At 37.2% G+C, this 16,556-nt stretch overlaps 1 protein-coding gene across 10 annotated transcripts in view; it reads left to right on the forward strand.

Annotated features, from left to right (window-relative positions):
* Nucleotides 1–16,556, forward strand: part of slc4a5b (solute carrier family 4 member 5b) — a 61,681-nt gene that overhangs the window by 29,890 nt on the left and 15,235 nt on the right. For 7 of the 10 annotated variants that reach the window (XR_006054701.1, XR_006054702.1, XM_042223502.1 and 4 more), the window contains 9 exons: nucleotides 234–324; nucleotides 2,119–2,177; nucleotides 4,668–4,859; nucleotides 6,052–6,165; nucleotides 11,158–11,319; nucleotides 13,247–13,425; nucleotides 13,781–13,853; nucleotides 13,938–14,006; nucleotides 15,490–15,663. Coding sequence is in view for 8 of the 10 variants with exons in the window: in XM_042223502.1 (XP_042079436.1) it covers nucleotides 234–324; nucleotides 2,119–2,177; nucleotides 4,668–4,859; nucleotides 6,052–6,165; nucleotides 11,158–11,319; nucleotides 13,247–13,425; nucleotides 13,781–13,853; nucleotides 13,938–14,006; nucleotides 15,490–15,663 (1,113 nt within the window). In the remaining 2 variants the exon portion in view is untranslated. Of the gene's footprint in view, nucleotides 1–233; nucleotides 325–2,118; nucleotides 2,178–4,667; nucleotides 4,860–5,630; nucleotides 5,745–6,051; nucleotides 6,166–11,157; nucleotides 11,320–13,246; nucleotides 13,426–13,780; nucleotides 13,854–13,937; nucleotides 14,007–15,489; nucleotides 15,664–16,556 lie in introns of all 10 variants that reach the window. The other 3 variants (XM_042223503.1, XM_042223509.1, XM_042223504.1) reach the window with 2 other exon arrangements.

Raw genomic sequence — 16,556 nt, forward strand, 5'->3', positions numbered from 1 at the left:
GAAACGTCTTCAAGTAACTTAAAGAAGTCCAGACGCTTTTCTTTGCAAGCTCCTTTGACTACGATGACCTGGATGACTGAGAACCTTCACAGACATATTTTATGCATACAAGTTATAATCCAATCTTCTGTGTAGAAAAATATACATTTGTGCAAAAATATCTTGTGCAAGGAAAAAAATGACGATGGGAATTTAGGTGTTACACAAAGAGAAAAATGGTTTGTTCTTCGCAGGTCGGAGCCTTTAAATATTACCCAATCAACCGTGGTTTCAAACCTGATTACATTACAGCTTATAAGTGTGAATGCATCGCTCCAGACCAGGGTGAGTCTTCAAACTATTTTTTTTTTAATTATTTTATGTTAATATTTTATTTAATTTTATTTTCTGTTATTGTTGGGGTGGGGTGGACATGGCAATGACCAGGTTCAGATTACAGAAATGAGCTTGTTAATACATGAGCATCAGCGGATTTGATTGGTGTGTCTTTGAACTCTGGAAATATAGAGGGTTACCTGTTTCTTCCTGCTTCCACTCCATTTGCAATTCTGAGCTCCTTTTATTGTATGTTGATATATCTAATTATATCATAAACCCCCAGGAGATTGATATTGGTCTTTCCATGTCAGTATGGAAAAGGGGCGAGCAATGAGATGATGTCGTACAAAACATAGAAGATGATGTCTTCTATGCTTTGTATGGTGGCCCACAAATAAAATTTATTATTATTACTATGTGACACACACTTAATGGCCACAAATATCAGATCACATCCCTTAGTTTTTGAATCCAGTTGTTTTTGGTCCCATTGCCACAGGTGTATAAAATCAGGGACCTAGCCATGCAGTCTGCCTGGCTCTGGGTTGTTCTAATGAGTTCACTGAATTTGGGGATAGTGCTATAACAGGATGCCACAGGCACAACAATTCAGCCTGTGAAATTTCATCCTTTCCAAGAATAAATTTCATAATCATTTATAGATGATCGTGGAATATCCAATATCATCTATAAATTATATTTATTGCAAAGTGGAAGCATTTAGAAACCACAGCAAATCTGACATAAAGTGACAAACCATGTACATTTACAGAGTGTGGTCACTAGGTGCAATTCACATTAAATAATAGTTCCCAGCACTGACTGCAGCGTCCTAAACTCCTTCCTTCTCCTTCAGTTAACATCAGCACAGTGCACCAAGAGCTTTGTTGTATGGGTTTTCGAGCAGCCCCTGTAGGCAATGTGTATTTTTGTCCATGTATTTATACAGTGTGTAAGGTGTTTGGAATCAATTTTGGATACATTTAATTAAGTTACTTTTTAGCATCATTAATAGACTTAGGAAGTCCCTCTACCTTTTTAAATGCATTGCAAAGAAAATATTAGGATACTGTGAAAAACTATTTGCTCCCTTCCTGATTTCATTTGTACTTTTTTCCCCTATTTGTCACTGTTGCATGTTTCAGATCATCAAACAAATTTTAACATTAGACAAAGATAACCTGAGTAAATGCAGTTCTTAAATGATTATTTCACGTGCTAAGGCAAAAAAGATTAATCAATATCATCTGTGAAAAAGTAATTGCCCCCTCATAACTGGTTGTGCTGGCAGCAAGAAGTGCCATCAAGCATTTGCAATAACTGCCAGAGAATCTTTCTTATGGCTCTGGATCTGAATCAAAGCATCTAAATCAGATTTAAGTTCACATTGTATCAGGTAGATTTGGATATATTTTTTTCCTTAAGGAATGAAATCATCATTTTAAAAACTGTATTTGTATTTATTTATTTTATCTTTGCCTAATATTAAAACATGTTTGGTTGTCTGTGTTCCTGATGGACATATTTGATTGCATAAGAAGCATGTGTTTAGTTTGTACTCTGTCATGATTTTGTGTACTTTTGTTTCTGCTTCATATTTGAATGCTCACTAAAAAAGTGAGTACACATCTAAATATCTCTTGTAAACATTCCAATATAATGAAAAAATTGTGATTGAACTGGGATATAGAAAGTTACATTGCATTATTAACACTATTACGTAAAGCTTTACATTTTATATTATCCATCATTCATTCTTTTTTTCTTTCTCTTTTTCAACTTATGCCTTTTCCTCTTCAGCACCTGCACTGGGCTTGAATGCTTCAGCTCCACTTGCAGATGATAATATGACTCTGCTGGTAAGTGACAGAAGACCACAAAGAGTTACATTAGCGTCACTTTCATGAATTTTCATTATTCCCATTGGTGAAAATAATTTGTGTCTCAGTTTATTTGGCTGTTTTGATCTGCACAAGGTATGATATGAACAAATTTGAACTAAAGACTGAGCGAAGTAATTGAGGCCCCTATTTATCAAGCATTTTAGTGAAGGAAGTTAGCCTGGGACAATAATTCTTTAGCTGCGCCAAGTTTAAACACTTTTTCAGCTTTCTTAAATTATGTAATGAATCCTAATTTAATTTAATTTAATCATAATTAATTTTCTTTCTTTTTTTTTGTCATTTACTAAACAAAACTGAACCCTTTTGATTTAGAAAAAATGGCTGTCATCCATTTTTAACAAATTGCTTTGGCTTTTTTTCAGACAAAATGGTTTATATTTAATACATTTAGAATTATGATGTTGTGTGCATAAACTCTATGTTGTTACTAAAATATCTCACATTGATTTGCAAAGCCAAGTTTTAATTAAATGTTGTTTGTGTTGCAATCTTTGCTCTTCACTGGAGTGAGGGGAGGCTCTGGACAGTGCATGCTCAATCAGTAGCAACCTGTCACTAACTGTCAAGGAAGGCCCACCCATTTCACCATCCTTCTGGACACTCCTAAGGATCATAATTTTAAAAATGAATATCACATTGTATTCAAAACAACTTGAAATGGAGTCCATTAACTCACTCTAAAGTGTTTACTGACATTAGAGAATTAAGGAAACCAAAATCTGTTTTTTTCATTGACTCCTCACCTGGCTATTACAAAGAACTGCTGAGGCTTAAGACACTTCAACTTTGGCTTTAATTTTTAGACTTTAGAAGCTACACCTAGATGTCTCTTTTTTTATCCAGCCACAAAATGCTATGCTGGCCAGTATAACTCTATTTTACCAGATCTAAAATTGTACCTCCTTTTATACTACATGTCATAGTCATACAGGAATTTTATGGCTGAGACTAAACAACTTTTCATCGTAAGTATATTACACAGAGAGATTGCGATGTAGACAGGAACAGCCACAGTTTTAATGACAATCTTAGGTAGTGGACAACCTCCTGAATGACACTCATAGCATTCATTAGTGTTAAAAGGCAAAAACATGAACTGTTATATTTTGCTCTATATTCACAAGAGAAAAAAAATATGACCAGTAAAGTTCCCCTACAGATGGCAGATACTACTACTAAAGAGTTTTGGGGTTGTTACTGTAAGAGTGATACATACATATATACAGACTGATGAATTTTGATTGATCAGTCCATAATACCTTCTTCCAGTCTTCAGTAGTCCAATGGCGATGTTTCATGTCCCAGGAAAGCCTCTTTGTCTTATTCTGACTTTTTACCAATGGCTTTCTTGCTGCAGCTCATCCTGTCAAACCTGAGCTCGAAGTCTACTCTTCACAGTTGAAACTGAGGCTTGCTTGATGACCACTGTTAAGCTGTGCTTCAAGCTGTTGTCCTGCAAGCTGCCTATCACGCAAGCTGTTAACTCCCAGAAACTTGTCCTCTGATTCAGTTTTGGCTCGCATCAACATCTCCAGCATGGTCAGTGGCATGGTCAGAGACAACACGAAATAGAGCCGGTTTGCAGATTTGCAATCCTCTGAGTGAAGAGATTGCTGCACTTCACAGGATTATATATGGCTGTTAGCACACGCCATGTAGCGTACGCACTCTTCCCCTGGGCCCAGCTACTCATAAACTTGTGCAGAGAGCTGGACATCCTGTATTGAACAATGATAGTGTGTGATTAGATCCTCAAAGCTTCACAATTCTTGGATGAATGATGATGAAATTTTGCTCTGTTATTAACCTACATCAAATGAATAGCTTTAGCTGACTTGTGTTTAAAGATGGTTATTTTAGAGTGTTTAAATACTCAGATTCAGTGTACTGATACTGACTGCAGGTGACCTCGGCTGGCTGGAAGTCAAGCATTGTTTTTCAAGCAGATTTTTCTGATGGCTACTCTGATTATTATACAGCTTTTAAAAAACTGTATAATACCATTAAGCGTTATTTAAAAGTGTTAGTCTATTCCTCAGAAAGCAGCAGGAAAAGCATACAAATTCCATCATGATTTTTAATTTGCAACTCTAAATTTCATAAAGCTGGGATACAATGCTTTCTCCTATGTGGCAACATTTTTAAAAAATAATGTAAAGGTCCAGAATGAAGTTCAGTGTGATTCCTATAATTGAGTCCACTTGCTTGATAAATATGGGCCAAGACAGCGGCGTTAATCCAGCCATCAGAAAGCACTGTGGCTTTCAGTTATATGTGTTGTGTTTTTTTCTTTTGTTATTGCTTGTTTTTTTTTCTCTTTCTTGTGTCTGCTTTTTCTCCACTCCGCTACCTATCCATCAATTTTCCCTTCTCTGCTATGCTTCTTCCTTCCTCATCCCTTCGATTCTCTACTTTTGCTTCTCCTTCTGCCGTTGTCGTTTTTAGTTTAACTTAACAGATCTGGACTGGAGTCAGCTGAGTAAGAAAGAATGTGTCAAGTATGGTGGTATGCTGGTGGGGAACTCCTGTAAGTATGTTCCTGACCTGGCCCTCATGTCCTTCATCCTCTTCTTTGGCACCTACTCCATGACAGTGTCTCTTAAGAAGTTCAAGTTTAGCCGCTACTTCCCAACAAAGGTAAGCAAATCCTTATACTCAATAACTGCAGGAAGAAAACTCTCGCAGGCTGCCTTTAATTCCTGCATGTGAAATGCTGGTTTCCTTTAATTTGATGTTATGCCTATAATTACAGCATCAAAGTAGTGACATTTAAATAGCAACGCTGGTGATATTCCTTTTAAGGTCAAAAAGATCTACCAAGTAGGCTATTGTAAAACTCATTTTTACAATAATAGTCACTTAGACTAAAAGGCTAGTTTTAGAGCCTCTTTAAGTGGGATGATCTGCTTGTTTAGCTATTTTAGCATCTGAATGGTTCAGTTTTCAGTTTTCATGCAAGCACTTAGGCTTCACAGAGGACTGAAAACATCCAAACTTGTATACTTCTGTAATGTTGCATGATCAAAATGAAGAGCAACACCTAAATACCAATGAGACTATGGAACAGATGAGAAATGATGATTTGAACACATAAAGCTAGCTTTAAGGTATTGTTTGGCTACTATAAACAGAAGCACTTTCAATTTCTCACAAGATTTAGAGTGAGTGTTAAATTGTTCTCAATAAAATGGCATGGCATAATTATATGTACTTTGTCTACTTACTTACGTAGTCCATCTAAATATACTCATTAGAAATGTAGAATATTGCCAGTGTTTTACTTTAAAACTTCACCTACACAGTATGTGCTCGTTATCCAGACAACCAACCTTACACTTCCATATGTTTACCAGAATGTTCTCTCCATGTTGTTCCCCCCCCCCACTGCTTTCCACGTATGTGCTCCAGCTTCGCACACTGATCAGTGATTTTGCCATCATCATTTCTATCCTGGTCTTCTGTGGGTTGGATTGTCTGTTGGCGCTGGACACACCCAAACTGCACGTACCCACTGAACTCAAGGTCCACCCTTTCCTAAATACCTCTCTCATCTTGTCAGACCTTGTTCTTAGGACACTGCTGGCCACTCAATTCTTTCCTCAGCAATGTAGTTGTTTACGCATCTAAACAGGATTTGGAGTGTGTGGATTGATCAATTTTACACTTTAACTGAGTAAATAATCTCTTTTCTCTTTTCACTGTCTTGCTTTCCTCATGTATCTACCACTTTCTTATACTTAAACGTATGTCTCCCGTCATCACTTTTACTGTGCACATTTGTCTTTGCCCTTCTTTTGTCCTGTGTAATTGTATATGGGCTGACCTATAGCTGAGGAAGCTAATCAGTGACTTTGCCATCTTCATGTCAATCATGTCCTTTGTGGGTCTCGATATGCTGATGGGGTTAGACACACCCAAACTTATCGTGCCAACAGAGTTCAAGGTATTTGATTTTTCACAAAATTTAAAAAAAAAAAATATATATATATATATATATATATTCTGTCACTTCAAAGAATAATTATACTTCTAACAAGAGCACTCAATGAGCCCAACTCCCCCCAAGCAGCAAGAGCTATACTAAAACTTATATTGATGTCAGCATTGGTAATGTGGAAATCCCCAATTATGACATTGCTTTCGTAGATCATTTTTGCTGATGTCAGAACAATATGGAAATCTTTTGCAATATATTCATCTCTTTGTGTCATTATGAAGTCATAATGTTGTATTGGAAAAGAAAAAAGTTTTTGAAGAGCTCAAAAAGAAAATGTTTATGTTTATCTTTAAAGTTTGGAAATGATTCAATGGAAACTTAGGCTTTTCCCCTAATTTGTGGGACCCTGACTTTATATTTTGTTATCTTTACCTATATGTTTGGACCAGAATTGGCTAAAATCGTTGGCTTCTACAAGCTGTAAAAAATTGATATTTTAATATATACTGAAAGCAGTCTAAAGTACATTGTTGTATAAAGCACTTTGAATGCTCATGTAGAGTAAAAAAGTACAAGATAAGAACCAGTCTATTTACCATTTACCATGCAGTGTGTGATTTTTGCAAAACTTCATGGCATTATTCTGATGTCATAGGTCATCGCATAGAAAAAATAGAAATACATCGCTCTCCATGCCGTTTCATATAAAAAATTACTCAATATGTTTCCTTGAATTTTTTTTCTCCCAGTATCAACTTCGATCTTGAGCCTTAACTGTGAAGATCAAATAGTGCTCTGCATCAAATGGTACTCATGTCCACTGAGGCCTAGTATATTAATGTGAATTTTAAAAACCATAAAATAGAGGTTTATATAACATTTTTACTGATTTTCACATGTGCTGTGTCCTTGACCCAATTTTCACCTAAGTTAAATCAGCTCAAACTGTTACTGGTATTGACCATTACACAAAGTCTGAAAATGATATCTTGAATACTGTCCCTAAGACATATATATGTGTTTAATTTCAGGTTTTTTCCCTCCTTAATTCTGGGTGCATGCTAGCAATGGTTAGAAAATAACTTTTAATGTAGTTGCTGTTATATTGTTGTTATCATATTGGAAGTTTTTATACTTCTAACATGATATGAATTATGCTTCCAATATCGCCACCTATGTATAGCTCTTTAGAGGGAACTATTTCAGGTTTACATTCACTGGACACTTTATTAGATATGCCTTGCAATGTAAACCCCATTTTAGCTTTAGTCTTAATGCTTTGTAGGATAGATTGAACAAGTTGGTGGAAAATATGTTTATGTAGGTTCTCATTCATCTAACTCATGGTAGGCTAAGAAAATTGGACTTTAAGCTTTTGGAATATGTTTCAACTCACAGGCTTCTTCAGTTTTAAAACTGAAAGGTGACGAGTTCCAGGTATTTAAGCCCTACTGGAGGCTGTCTCTTAGAAGGTAGTCATTGGCCCACTATTAATGATGTGCAGACACACTTTCTGCTTTTAAGTTTAGGCTTAAAACTTTTCTTTTTGACAAAGCTTATTATTAGCAGGGGATCAGGTGACCCCGAATCCTTCCTTTGTTATGCTGCAATTAGGTTAAGCTGCTGGGGGCTTCACATAATGCGCTGAACTTTTCTCCTTCTCTCACCTCTTTTCACTCACTGTTATACACCACTCTGCATTTACTCATGAGTTATTAATCTCTGGCTCTCATCCACAGTGCGTCTTTTGCCCTGTCTTCTTCCCATCAACCAGTGGTGGCAGATGGCTGTCCCTCCTTGAGCCTTGTTTTGCCGGAGGTTTCTTCCTGTTAAAAGGGAGTTTTTCCTTCCCACTCTTACCAAGTCGTTGCTCAAACGAGATCATTTAATTGTGGGATTTTTTCTGTATTGTTGTAGAGTCCTTGCAATATAAAGCGTCTTGAGATGATTATATAAATAAAATTGAATTGAAGATGTCTGACATTTTGTGTCGTAAGCCAATAAGTGATGAATGATGGTCATTTGAAGTGGATATAGATTGCTTCTTTTATTCCTGTTTCAAACCATCCATTTTTTTAGTCCAAAATGTGGACATTAGCCATGTAGACCAACCTACAACCACCACCTTTACCCCGGGGGATGCTATACCCTGTATATGTGCCCTCAAAAGATCTACAAAGGAGTTCCAGTTAGACCTATTATTATCAGTATGAAATCAGCCACCTACAGAATTTACAAGCACCTAAGCGGCAGTAGCACCTAGCTACTGGATGGCATCAGGTAGAGCGGGTAACCTACTAATCGGAAGGCTGGTAGTTTGATCCCTGGCTCCTCCAGTCTGCATGTCAAGTATGCAAGTTATGTATCCATCGGAGTGTGAATGTGTGTGAATGTAGTTAGAAAGCACTCAGTTTAGAGAAAGTGCTTGTGAGAATGGGTGTGATTGGGTGAATGTGGCATATTGTATAGAACCCTTTGAGTACTCCAGGAGAGTAGAAAAGTGCTACAGTGGCTTGCAAAAGTATTCGGCCCCTTGAACTTTTCCACATTTTGTCACATTACAGCCACAAACATGAATCAATTTTATTGGAATTCCACGTGAAAGACCAACACAAAGTGGTGTACACGTGAGAAGTGGAACGAAAATCATACATGATTCCAAACATTTTTTACAAATAAATAACTGAAAAGTGGGGAGTGCATAATTATTCGGCCCCCCGAGTCAATACTTTGTAGAACCACCTTTTGCTGCAATTACAGCTGCCAGTCTTTTAGGGTCTGTCTCTACCAGCTTTGCACATCTAGAGACTGAAATCTTTGCCCATTCTTCTTTGCAAAACAGCTCCAGCTCAGTCAGATTAGATGGACAGCGTTTGTAAACAGCAGTTTTCAGATCTTGCCACAGATTCTCGATTGGACTTAGATCTGGACTTTGACTGGGCCATTCTAACACATGGATATGTTTTCTTTTAAACCATAATATTCCCTTTCCCAGGAGGAAAGATCAATAATGGGTCAACAGCCACCTTTAAAGGGAACAACCCCTAAAAGGGTTTAAATACCTGGGACTTTACATATTTTGGTTTTAGAACTAAAGAAGGCATTTGGATGAAAACTGAAACATCTTAAGAAAATTAAACATGGCCAGTAGCCTTCTTTTTAGACAAGGTGTTAGAAGCATCCAGAGATTTTAATCCATATTAACATGATGGCATCACACAGTTGTTGAAGATTTATAGACTACACATTGGAATATCCCATCCCATTTCAGCACATCTGAAAGGTGCTCTATTGGATTGACATGCGATGCTGGAGGCCATTTGAGTCCAGTGAACACACTGTCACAAAGAAACTAGTTTGACATGAGCTGGGTTTTATGACATGGAGAGTTATCATGCTGGTAGCAGGTGCTACCAGCTCATGCTACTAGGATACAGTACACTGTGGTCCTAAAGGGATGGACAAGGTCAGCAATAATACTCAGGTAGGCTGTCAGGTAGTGCCCAAAATGTGCCAGGAAGCGATCACCAGCAGCAACCTGAACCACTGATGCAAGGCAAGAGTGAATCATGCTTTCATGTTGTTTGGGCCAAATTCTGATCAAAGGAGAATAATCACTCATCATACCAGGGAACATTTTCCAATCTCACTTTGAACATCAGCAGGTCTTTTTGACTAAGTCTATAATCTTAACTCAACTGAGTTATGGCATAGTCAGAAGTAATTTGTGCTTGTATCTGTCACATTTTCACACAAATTGCATTTTCAAATGCTTATACTATAGAGCTTGTTCTACACTCAAATCATTTGTTATTTTCTGGAAGAAAATTTGATTAGATATTTGTGCTAGATATGTGTGCATTTTAACAGGTATACCTAAACAACCAATGAGTGTGTATGGCAACTGTAGTTACTTTTTAAAATAATTTAATATCAAAAAGAAAAGACTTAAATAGTCCAGTTCAATTAAGGCAGGGGTGTCAAACTCAAATACACAGTGGGCCAAAATTCAAAACTGGAACAAAGTCGCGGGCTAACATTAATCTTTATTGAAATCTTCCTCCAGATATAAGAATGAATCTTTTCTTATGGACTCAAACACATTTTGCTGAAAAACTGAATATAGAACAAGCAAAGCTTAATACTAAACAATATATATATTAGCTGTATAATACCAGTAGGCCAGCTCCAATAGTAATTTGGTATGGCTTCGCGGGCCAAATGTAATTAGGCTGCGGGCCAAATTTGGCCCGCGGGCCAGAGTTTGACACCTATACACCTATGAATTAAGGTAAGGCACTCGCCCACTTAGAATGGAATTTTACAAACCCATAGAAATTATCCAAGCTATATAAATATGCTATCGTTGTGCAGCTCAACATGTACATGTTTATAAAACATTCAGAGATAAAATGTGCAATTCTTTTTTAGTGTCTAAAATAACAATTTGGCCGATAGCCAATTTTGTTGCTTTTTTTTTCCCATGTCCCCCTTTTTGTGTCCAGAAAACATATCTCTTTATTATTAAAAACTGATTATTTAAAAATCTCTGTTCTTTAATGCAAAAGTAATATGGCATACTAGACAAATATCATTCATTCAGTAAATGGCATCTTAATTGCTATCATCAGGTCAACATCTGATAAAAGGTGAATCCTCACTGTTCTACCCCTGAAAAAGTAAAATGGCCAAATGGCAGATTAATGGGTTTAAAATGGTAGTGTAGAAAGAAATGGACATAATCACAGTGGCTGAGACGAGTGTTTTCTAGCATATGCATGACTTTTACTTAATAAATGATCTGCACAATTTTTATTTTGCCGTTGCAACCTAACACAATTCTCTGATTTCCTCTTTCACTATTTTCTGCTAGTATGGTAGTTTCACTGTATTTATATAGGTTTGAAATATAAAATATTTAACAGATGATTAACTAATGCTTAATAGTGTGCACTTATTATAAAGTGTTACCAATATTTCTTCTTTGTTGTTATACAGCCTACACGTAGTGACCGCGGCTGGCTGGTGATGCCCTTTGGTAAGAACCCCTGGTGGTGGTGTGTGGCCAGTTTCGTTCCTGCTCTTCTGGTCACCATCCTCATCTTCATGGACCAGCAGATTAGTGCTGTCATTGTCAACCGCAAGGAAAACAAATTAAAGGTCTGCAAACACCGAAGATGAAATGGTCACAGAAGAGATAAATATATAGAGTATATTAAAAAGTATTCTGCCTAAATGTTAACAGTTATACAGGGAGTGCAGAATTATTAGGCAAGTTGTATTTTTGAGGAATAATTTTATTATTGAACAACAACCATGTTCTCAATGAACCCAAAAAACTCATTAATATCAAAGCTGAATGTTTTTGGAAGTAGTTTTTAGTTTGTTTTTAGTTTTAGCTATTTTAGGGGGATATCTGTGTGTGCAGGTGACTATTACTGTGCATAATTATTAGGCAACTTAACAAAAAACAAATATATACCCATTTCAATTATTTATTTTTACCAGTGAAACCAATATAACATCTCCACATTCACAAATATACATTTCTGACATTCAAAAACAAAACAAAAACAAATCAGCGACCAATATAGCCACCTTTCTTTGCAAGGACACTCAAAAGCCTGCCATCCATGGATTCTGTCAGTGTTTTGATCTGTTCACCATCAACATTGCGTGCAGCAGCAACCACAGCCTCCCAGACACTGTTCAGAGAGGTGTACTGTTTTCCCTCCTTGTAAATCTCACATTTGATGATGGACCACAGGTTCTCAATGGGGTTCAGATCAGGTGAACAAGGAGGCCATGTCATTAGTTTTTCTTCTTTTATACCCTTTCTTGCCAGCCACGCTGTGGAGTACTTGGACGCGTGTGATGGAGCATTGTCCTGCATGAAAATCATGTTTTTCTTGAAGGATGCAGACTTCTTCCTGTACCACTGCTTGAAGAAGGTGTCTTCCAGAAACTGGCAGTAGGACTGGGAGTTGAGCTTGACTCCATCCTCAACCCGAAAAGGCCCCACAAGCTCATCTTTGATGATACCAGCCCAAACCAGTACTCCACCTCCACCTTGCTGGCGTCTGAGTCGGACTGGAGCTCTCTGCCCTTTACCAATCCAGCCACGGGCCCATCCATCTGGCCCATCAAGACTCACTCTCATTTCATCAGTCCATAAAACCTTAGAAAAACCAGTCTTGAGATATTTCTTGGCCCAGTCTTGACGTTTCAGCTTGTGTGTCTTGTTCAGTGGTGGTCGTCTTTCAGCCTTTCTTACCTTGGCCATGTCTCTGAGTATTGCACACCTTGTGCTTTTGGGCACTCCAGTGATGTTGCAGCTCTGAAATATGGCCAAACTGGTGGCAAGTGGCATCTTGGCAGCTGCACGCTTGACTTTTCTCAGTTCATGGGCAGTTATTTTGCACCTTGGTTTTTCCACACGCTTCTTGCGACCCTGTTGACTATTTTGAATGAAACGCTTGATTGTTCGATGATCACGCTTCAGAAGCTTTGCAATTTTGAGACTGCTGCATCCCTCTGCAAGATATCTCACTATTTTTGACTTTTCTGAGCCTGTCAAGTCCTTCTTTTGACCCATTTTGCCAAAGGAAAGGACGTTGCCTAATAATTATGCACACCTGATATAGGGTGTTGATGTCATTAGACCACACCCCTTCTCATTACAGAGATGCACATCACCTAATATGCTTAATTGGTAGTAGGCTTTCTGAGCCTATACAGCTTGGAGTAAGACAACATGCATGAAGAGGATGATGTGGACAAAATACTCATTTGCCTAATAATTCTGCACTCCCTGTAGTTATAGATATTATCTGGGAAAGGTAATGAGAAGAAAAAATACCGTGTTTACAACTTGAACAATTGTAACTTGAATTGTAACAGTACTGCACTACTGCTTCAATACATTACTATACTAAAGCAATGAAAGTGCCATGATGCTTTGTGATACTCAAATTTAAAGCAAATGTATTTTTTGTGTTTTTGGTAATTTTTGAACTGTTTACACAGTTCAGGATTACATGGGGAGTGGATCTTCTGGGTAATTTCCCGTTATTGCACCCAATTTCAGAAAAGCTGTGGCTACCACTTGGACCTGTTCTGGGTAGGTGTGCTGATGGCTGTGTGTTCTTTCATGGGCATGCCATGGTATGTAGCAGCCACTGTCATCTCCATTGCTCATATCGACTCACTGAAGATGGAGAGTGAATCTAGTGCCCCTGGAGAGCAACCACAGTTCCTTGGAGTCAGGTGGGACCCCCCAGAAAAAAAAAAGCTAACCATCATACCATCATCAGCTTGGTGTTCTGAACCATTGCATGCTCATAGGCTGGTAATATATCAATTGGGGGACAAAGTGGGGGGAATAAATTCTATAAAACGTATTTTTGGAACCAGAGGAGTGTCCCCTGCTGGCGTAAGGAAGGCTTAAGATGGTGAAAAGTGAAAATGCTTACTTCACTTTTGAGATCTTAAAGATAGACTGCATAAAAAAGAGAGTCCTTATTTCAGATTAAGGTCTGTGTGTTTTCTGATTGCCTAAATCATCTTTTTGTGTGGACCTAGAATAAAGTTTTATGCTATGCTTTTGATTCTTCACTTCCAGAGAGCAGAGGTTGACAGGCATTTTGGTGTTTGTCCTAACAGGACTCTCAGTCTTTCTTGCCCCTATACTTCAGGTAAGTTCGTAGATGAGACTGATGTGGTGTCAGTAGAAAGTTTATATTGGTTTTATTTTAAAATGTATGTTCTGTTCAATTCAGTACATCCCCATGCCTGTCCTTTATGGAGTCTTCCTCTACATGGGAGTGGCTTCACTGAGTGGCATCCAGGTATACTACAAAAAAATACATATATATATATTTTTTTCTCCATATTTTTCTTCATGGAAACTATAATCTATATGCCAATATATATTAAAAGAAAATGGTGTATAGATGAAAAATCAGACACAAGCAGAAAACAGGAATAACAAAAATCCAGTCTTTTTCAGTGTAAACATATTCATTTTCAAACACCATGTGTTTTTTCTCAGAGGGCCAGATTGTACAAGCTTAAGGAAATGAATGAGTTTATAATAACATATAATATAATATAATTGACAGATCAATTAAAGCACTTAAACTCAATTCAGTTTTATTTATATAGCACCAAATCACAACAAGAGTTGCTTCAAGGTTCTTTATATTATAAGGTAAAGACCCTACAATATTAGAGAGAAAACAGAAAGAATGGATAGGATATCCATCAAGACTAAATATCTGGTTATACAGTATGTTTCTAAGATTTTTAGGGCTGAGTAAAATTACCTCAGTTTTATCTGAATTTTGAAGTAAAAAATTAGATCATCATCAATGAGTCTTTATATTTTTAAGATATTTCTGCAGGTTAACCATTTGGTGTGTTTCATCTGGCTTTATGTATAGACAATGCTATGGTATCATCTGTGTAGCAGTGAAATTGTATGTTATGCCTTCTAATGATACTGCCTAGGGGAAGCATATATAATGTGCACATGATATGCAGTCCTTGCACTGAACCCTGTGGAACATATGGCATAGAAATAGAATATTTAACAGTATTCTCTGAAATTCCTCATTTCTCTTATCACTTCCTAATAACATTTAAATTTACTCTATTAGTTCTCTGTTCTCTATTAATCAGCTATGTGCGACAGGCCTTCAAAGACGGCAGTAATTAAACCGTTACTTGAAAAGCCATCATCACTTGACACAGATGTCTAAGCTAATTAAAGGTCAATCTCAAATCTCTGAAAAAATCTTCAACTGCAGAGTAATGGTTTATTTAAAGAGTTTCAGTCAAGTTTAGGAGTTCATCAAATTAAATTAACAGTGTTAGTGAAGGTTAGAAGTGATCTGATGGCCTTTGATGGTGGAATCATCTCTACTTCTCCTGCCACACCTCAGCACAGTGTTCGATGCAGTTGACCTTAATATTTTATTAAAGCAATTAGAGCATGTTGTAGGCATTAAAGATAGCGGTTTGAATCATATCAAATTAGAATCTGCAAATTGAAATGTAATAGATTCCAATGTGTTCATGTAAATGGAGAGTCCTCTTTACACACTGAGGTTAATTGTGGAGTTCCACAGGGTTCCTTGCTAGGACCAATTCTGTTTACATTATACAAGTTTAACTTAGGCAGCAACATTAGAAGATATAGGAATGGAATATATGGAATAATTGGAATTTTTCATTTCTGGTAATTTCCTGGATGACACAATGTTCTGCTTCATCTCTAAAACACTAAATAAAAGAATACCTTAAAATATTTTCTCGATTTCTTTGTTCCAGTTCTGGGAGCGCATCAAGCTGTATCTAATGCCGCCCAAACACCAGCCAGACTTCTCTTTCCTGCGTCATGTCCCTATGAGACGCGTCCACCTTTTCACCCTAGTCCAGATTGTGTGTCTGGCTGTTCTCTGGATCCTTAAGTCTACATTTCTGGCCATCATCTTCCCAGTAATGGTGAGGGTGTTCTGTGTTCTTCTGTTTAGGTAAATGAACTGATTCTTACATAGCATCATTGTATGCTCCCAGAACACTCAAAGCACTGTATACAACTCCTCATTCACCCATTCACACAAGCACTTCTTCTATGCTTACATGCTTTCCATCTACTAATCACGCACATTCATACTCTGATGGAATCGTCAAAGAGTAACTTGGGGTTTGTATCTTGTCCGAGGATATGTGGGATTCAGACTGGAACAGCCACGGATGGAACCATCAGCCTTCCGATCAGTAGATGATCTGCTATACTTACTGAGCTACAGGAACAATTTATCAAACTAAACTACCAAGAAGGGTCATTGTATAGCTATTAAACTAAGAATTATTCCGGCTAAATGTAAAACTGTCTGGCACGTCCTCTGACGTGAACGACAAAATATGTCGAAACAGATGCTTTTCTATCATCATTTACTCAAAAAGCAGAAAGTAGGAATTACAGTTGTACTGAAAAAAGGTTACATTCCGGTTATGATGCAGCTAATAACTTTAGCTTGATTTAATTAATATTCAGTGACCTTTAAGAATGTCCTATTGACTTATTTTATTGGTCCTGTTTGGAACCTTTTGTAAATTTCCATGTTTTACCTTCCAAAATAACTAAAGTGTGTGAATGTGAGAGTGAATGAATAATGGCATTGTAAAGCGCTTTGGGTGCCTTGAAAAGCGCTATATAAATCCAATCCATTATTATTATTATTATTAAAGTTATCAACAGGATATAAAGAAGCAAAAGCTTTGACATTTTCCTATAAAGTATCTATGCAGAAGTGAGAAAAGTGCATGCTTTTGTCACTTAAGTACAAATAAAGCTTTATGAACACTCATTAGTCACCTTTTTTCACTCACTA

The sequence above is a fragment of the Haplochromis burtoni genome, unplaced genomic scaffold (assembly GCF_018398535.1).
Source record: "Haplochromis burtoni strain Fernald_Lab_line unplaced genomic scaffold, NCSU_Asbu1 Contig_113, whole genome shotgun sequence".
In the NCBI taxonomy this organism is placed as follows: Eukaryota; Metazoa; Chordata; class Actinopteri; order Cichliformes; family Cichlidae; genus Haplochromis; species Haplochromis burtoni.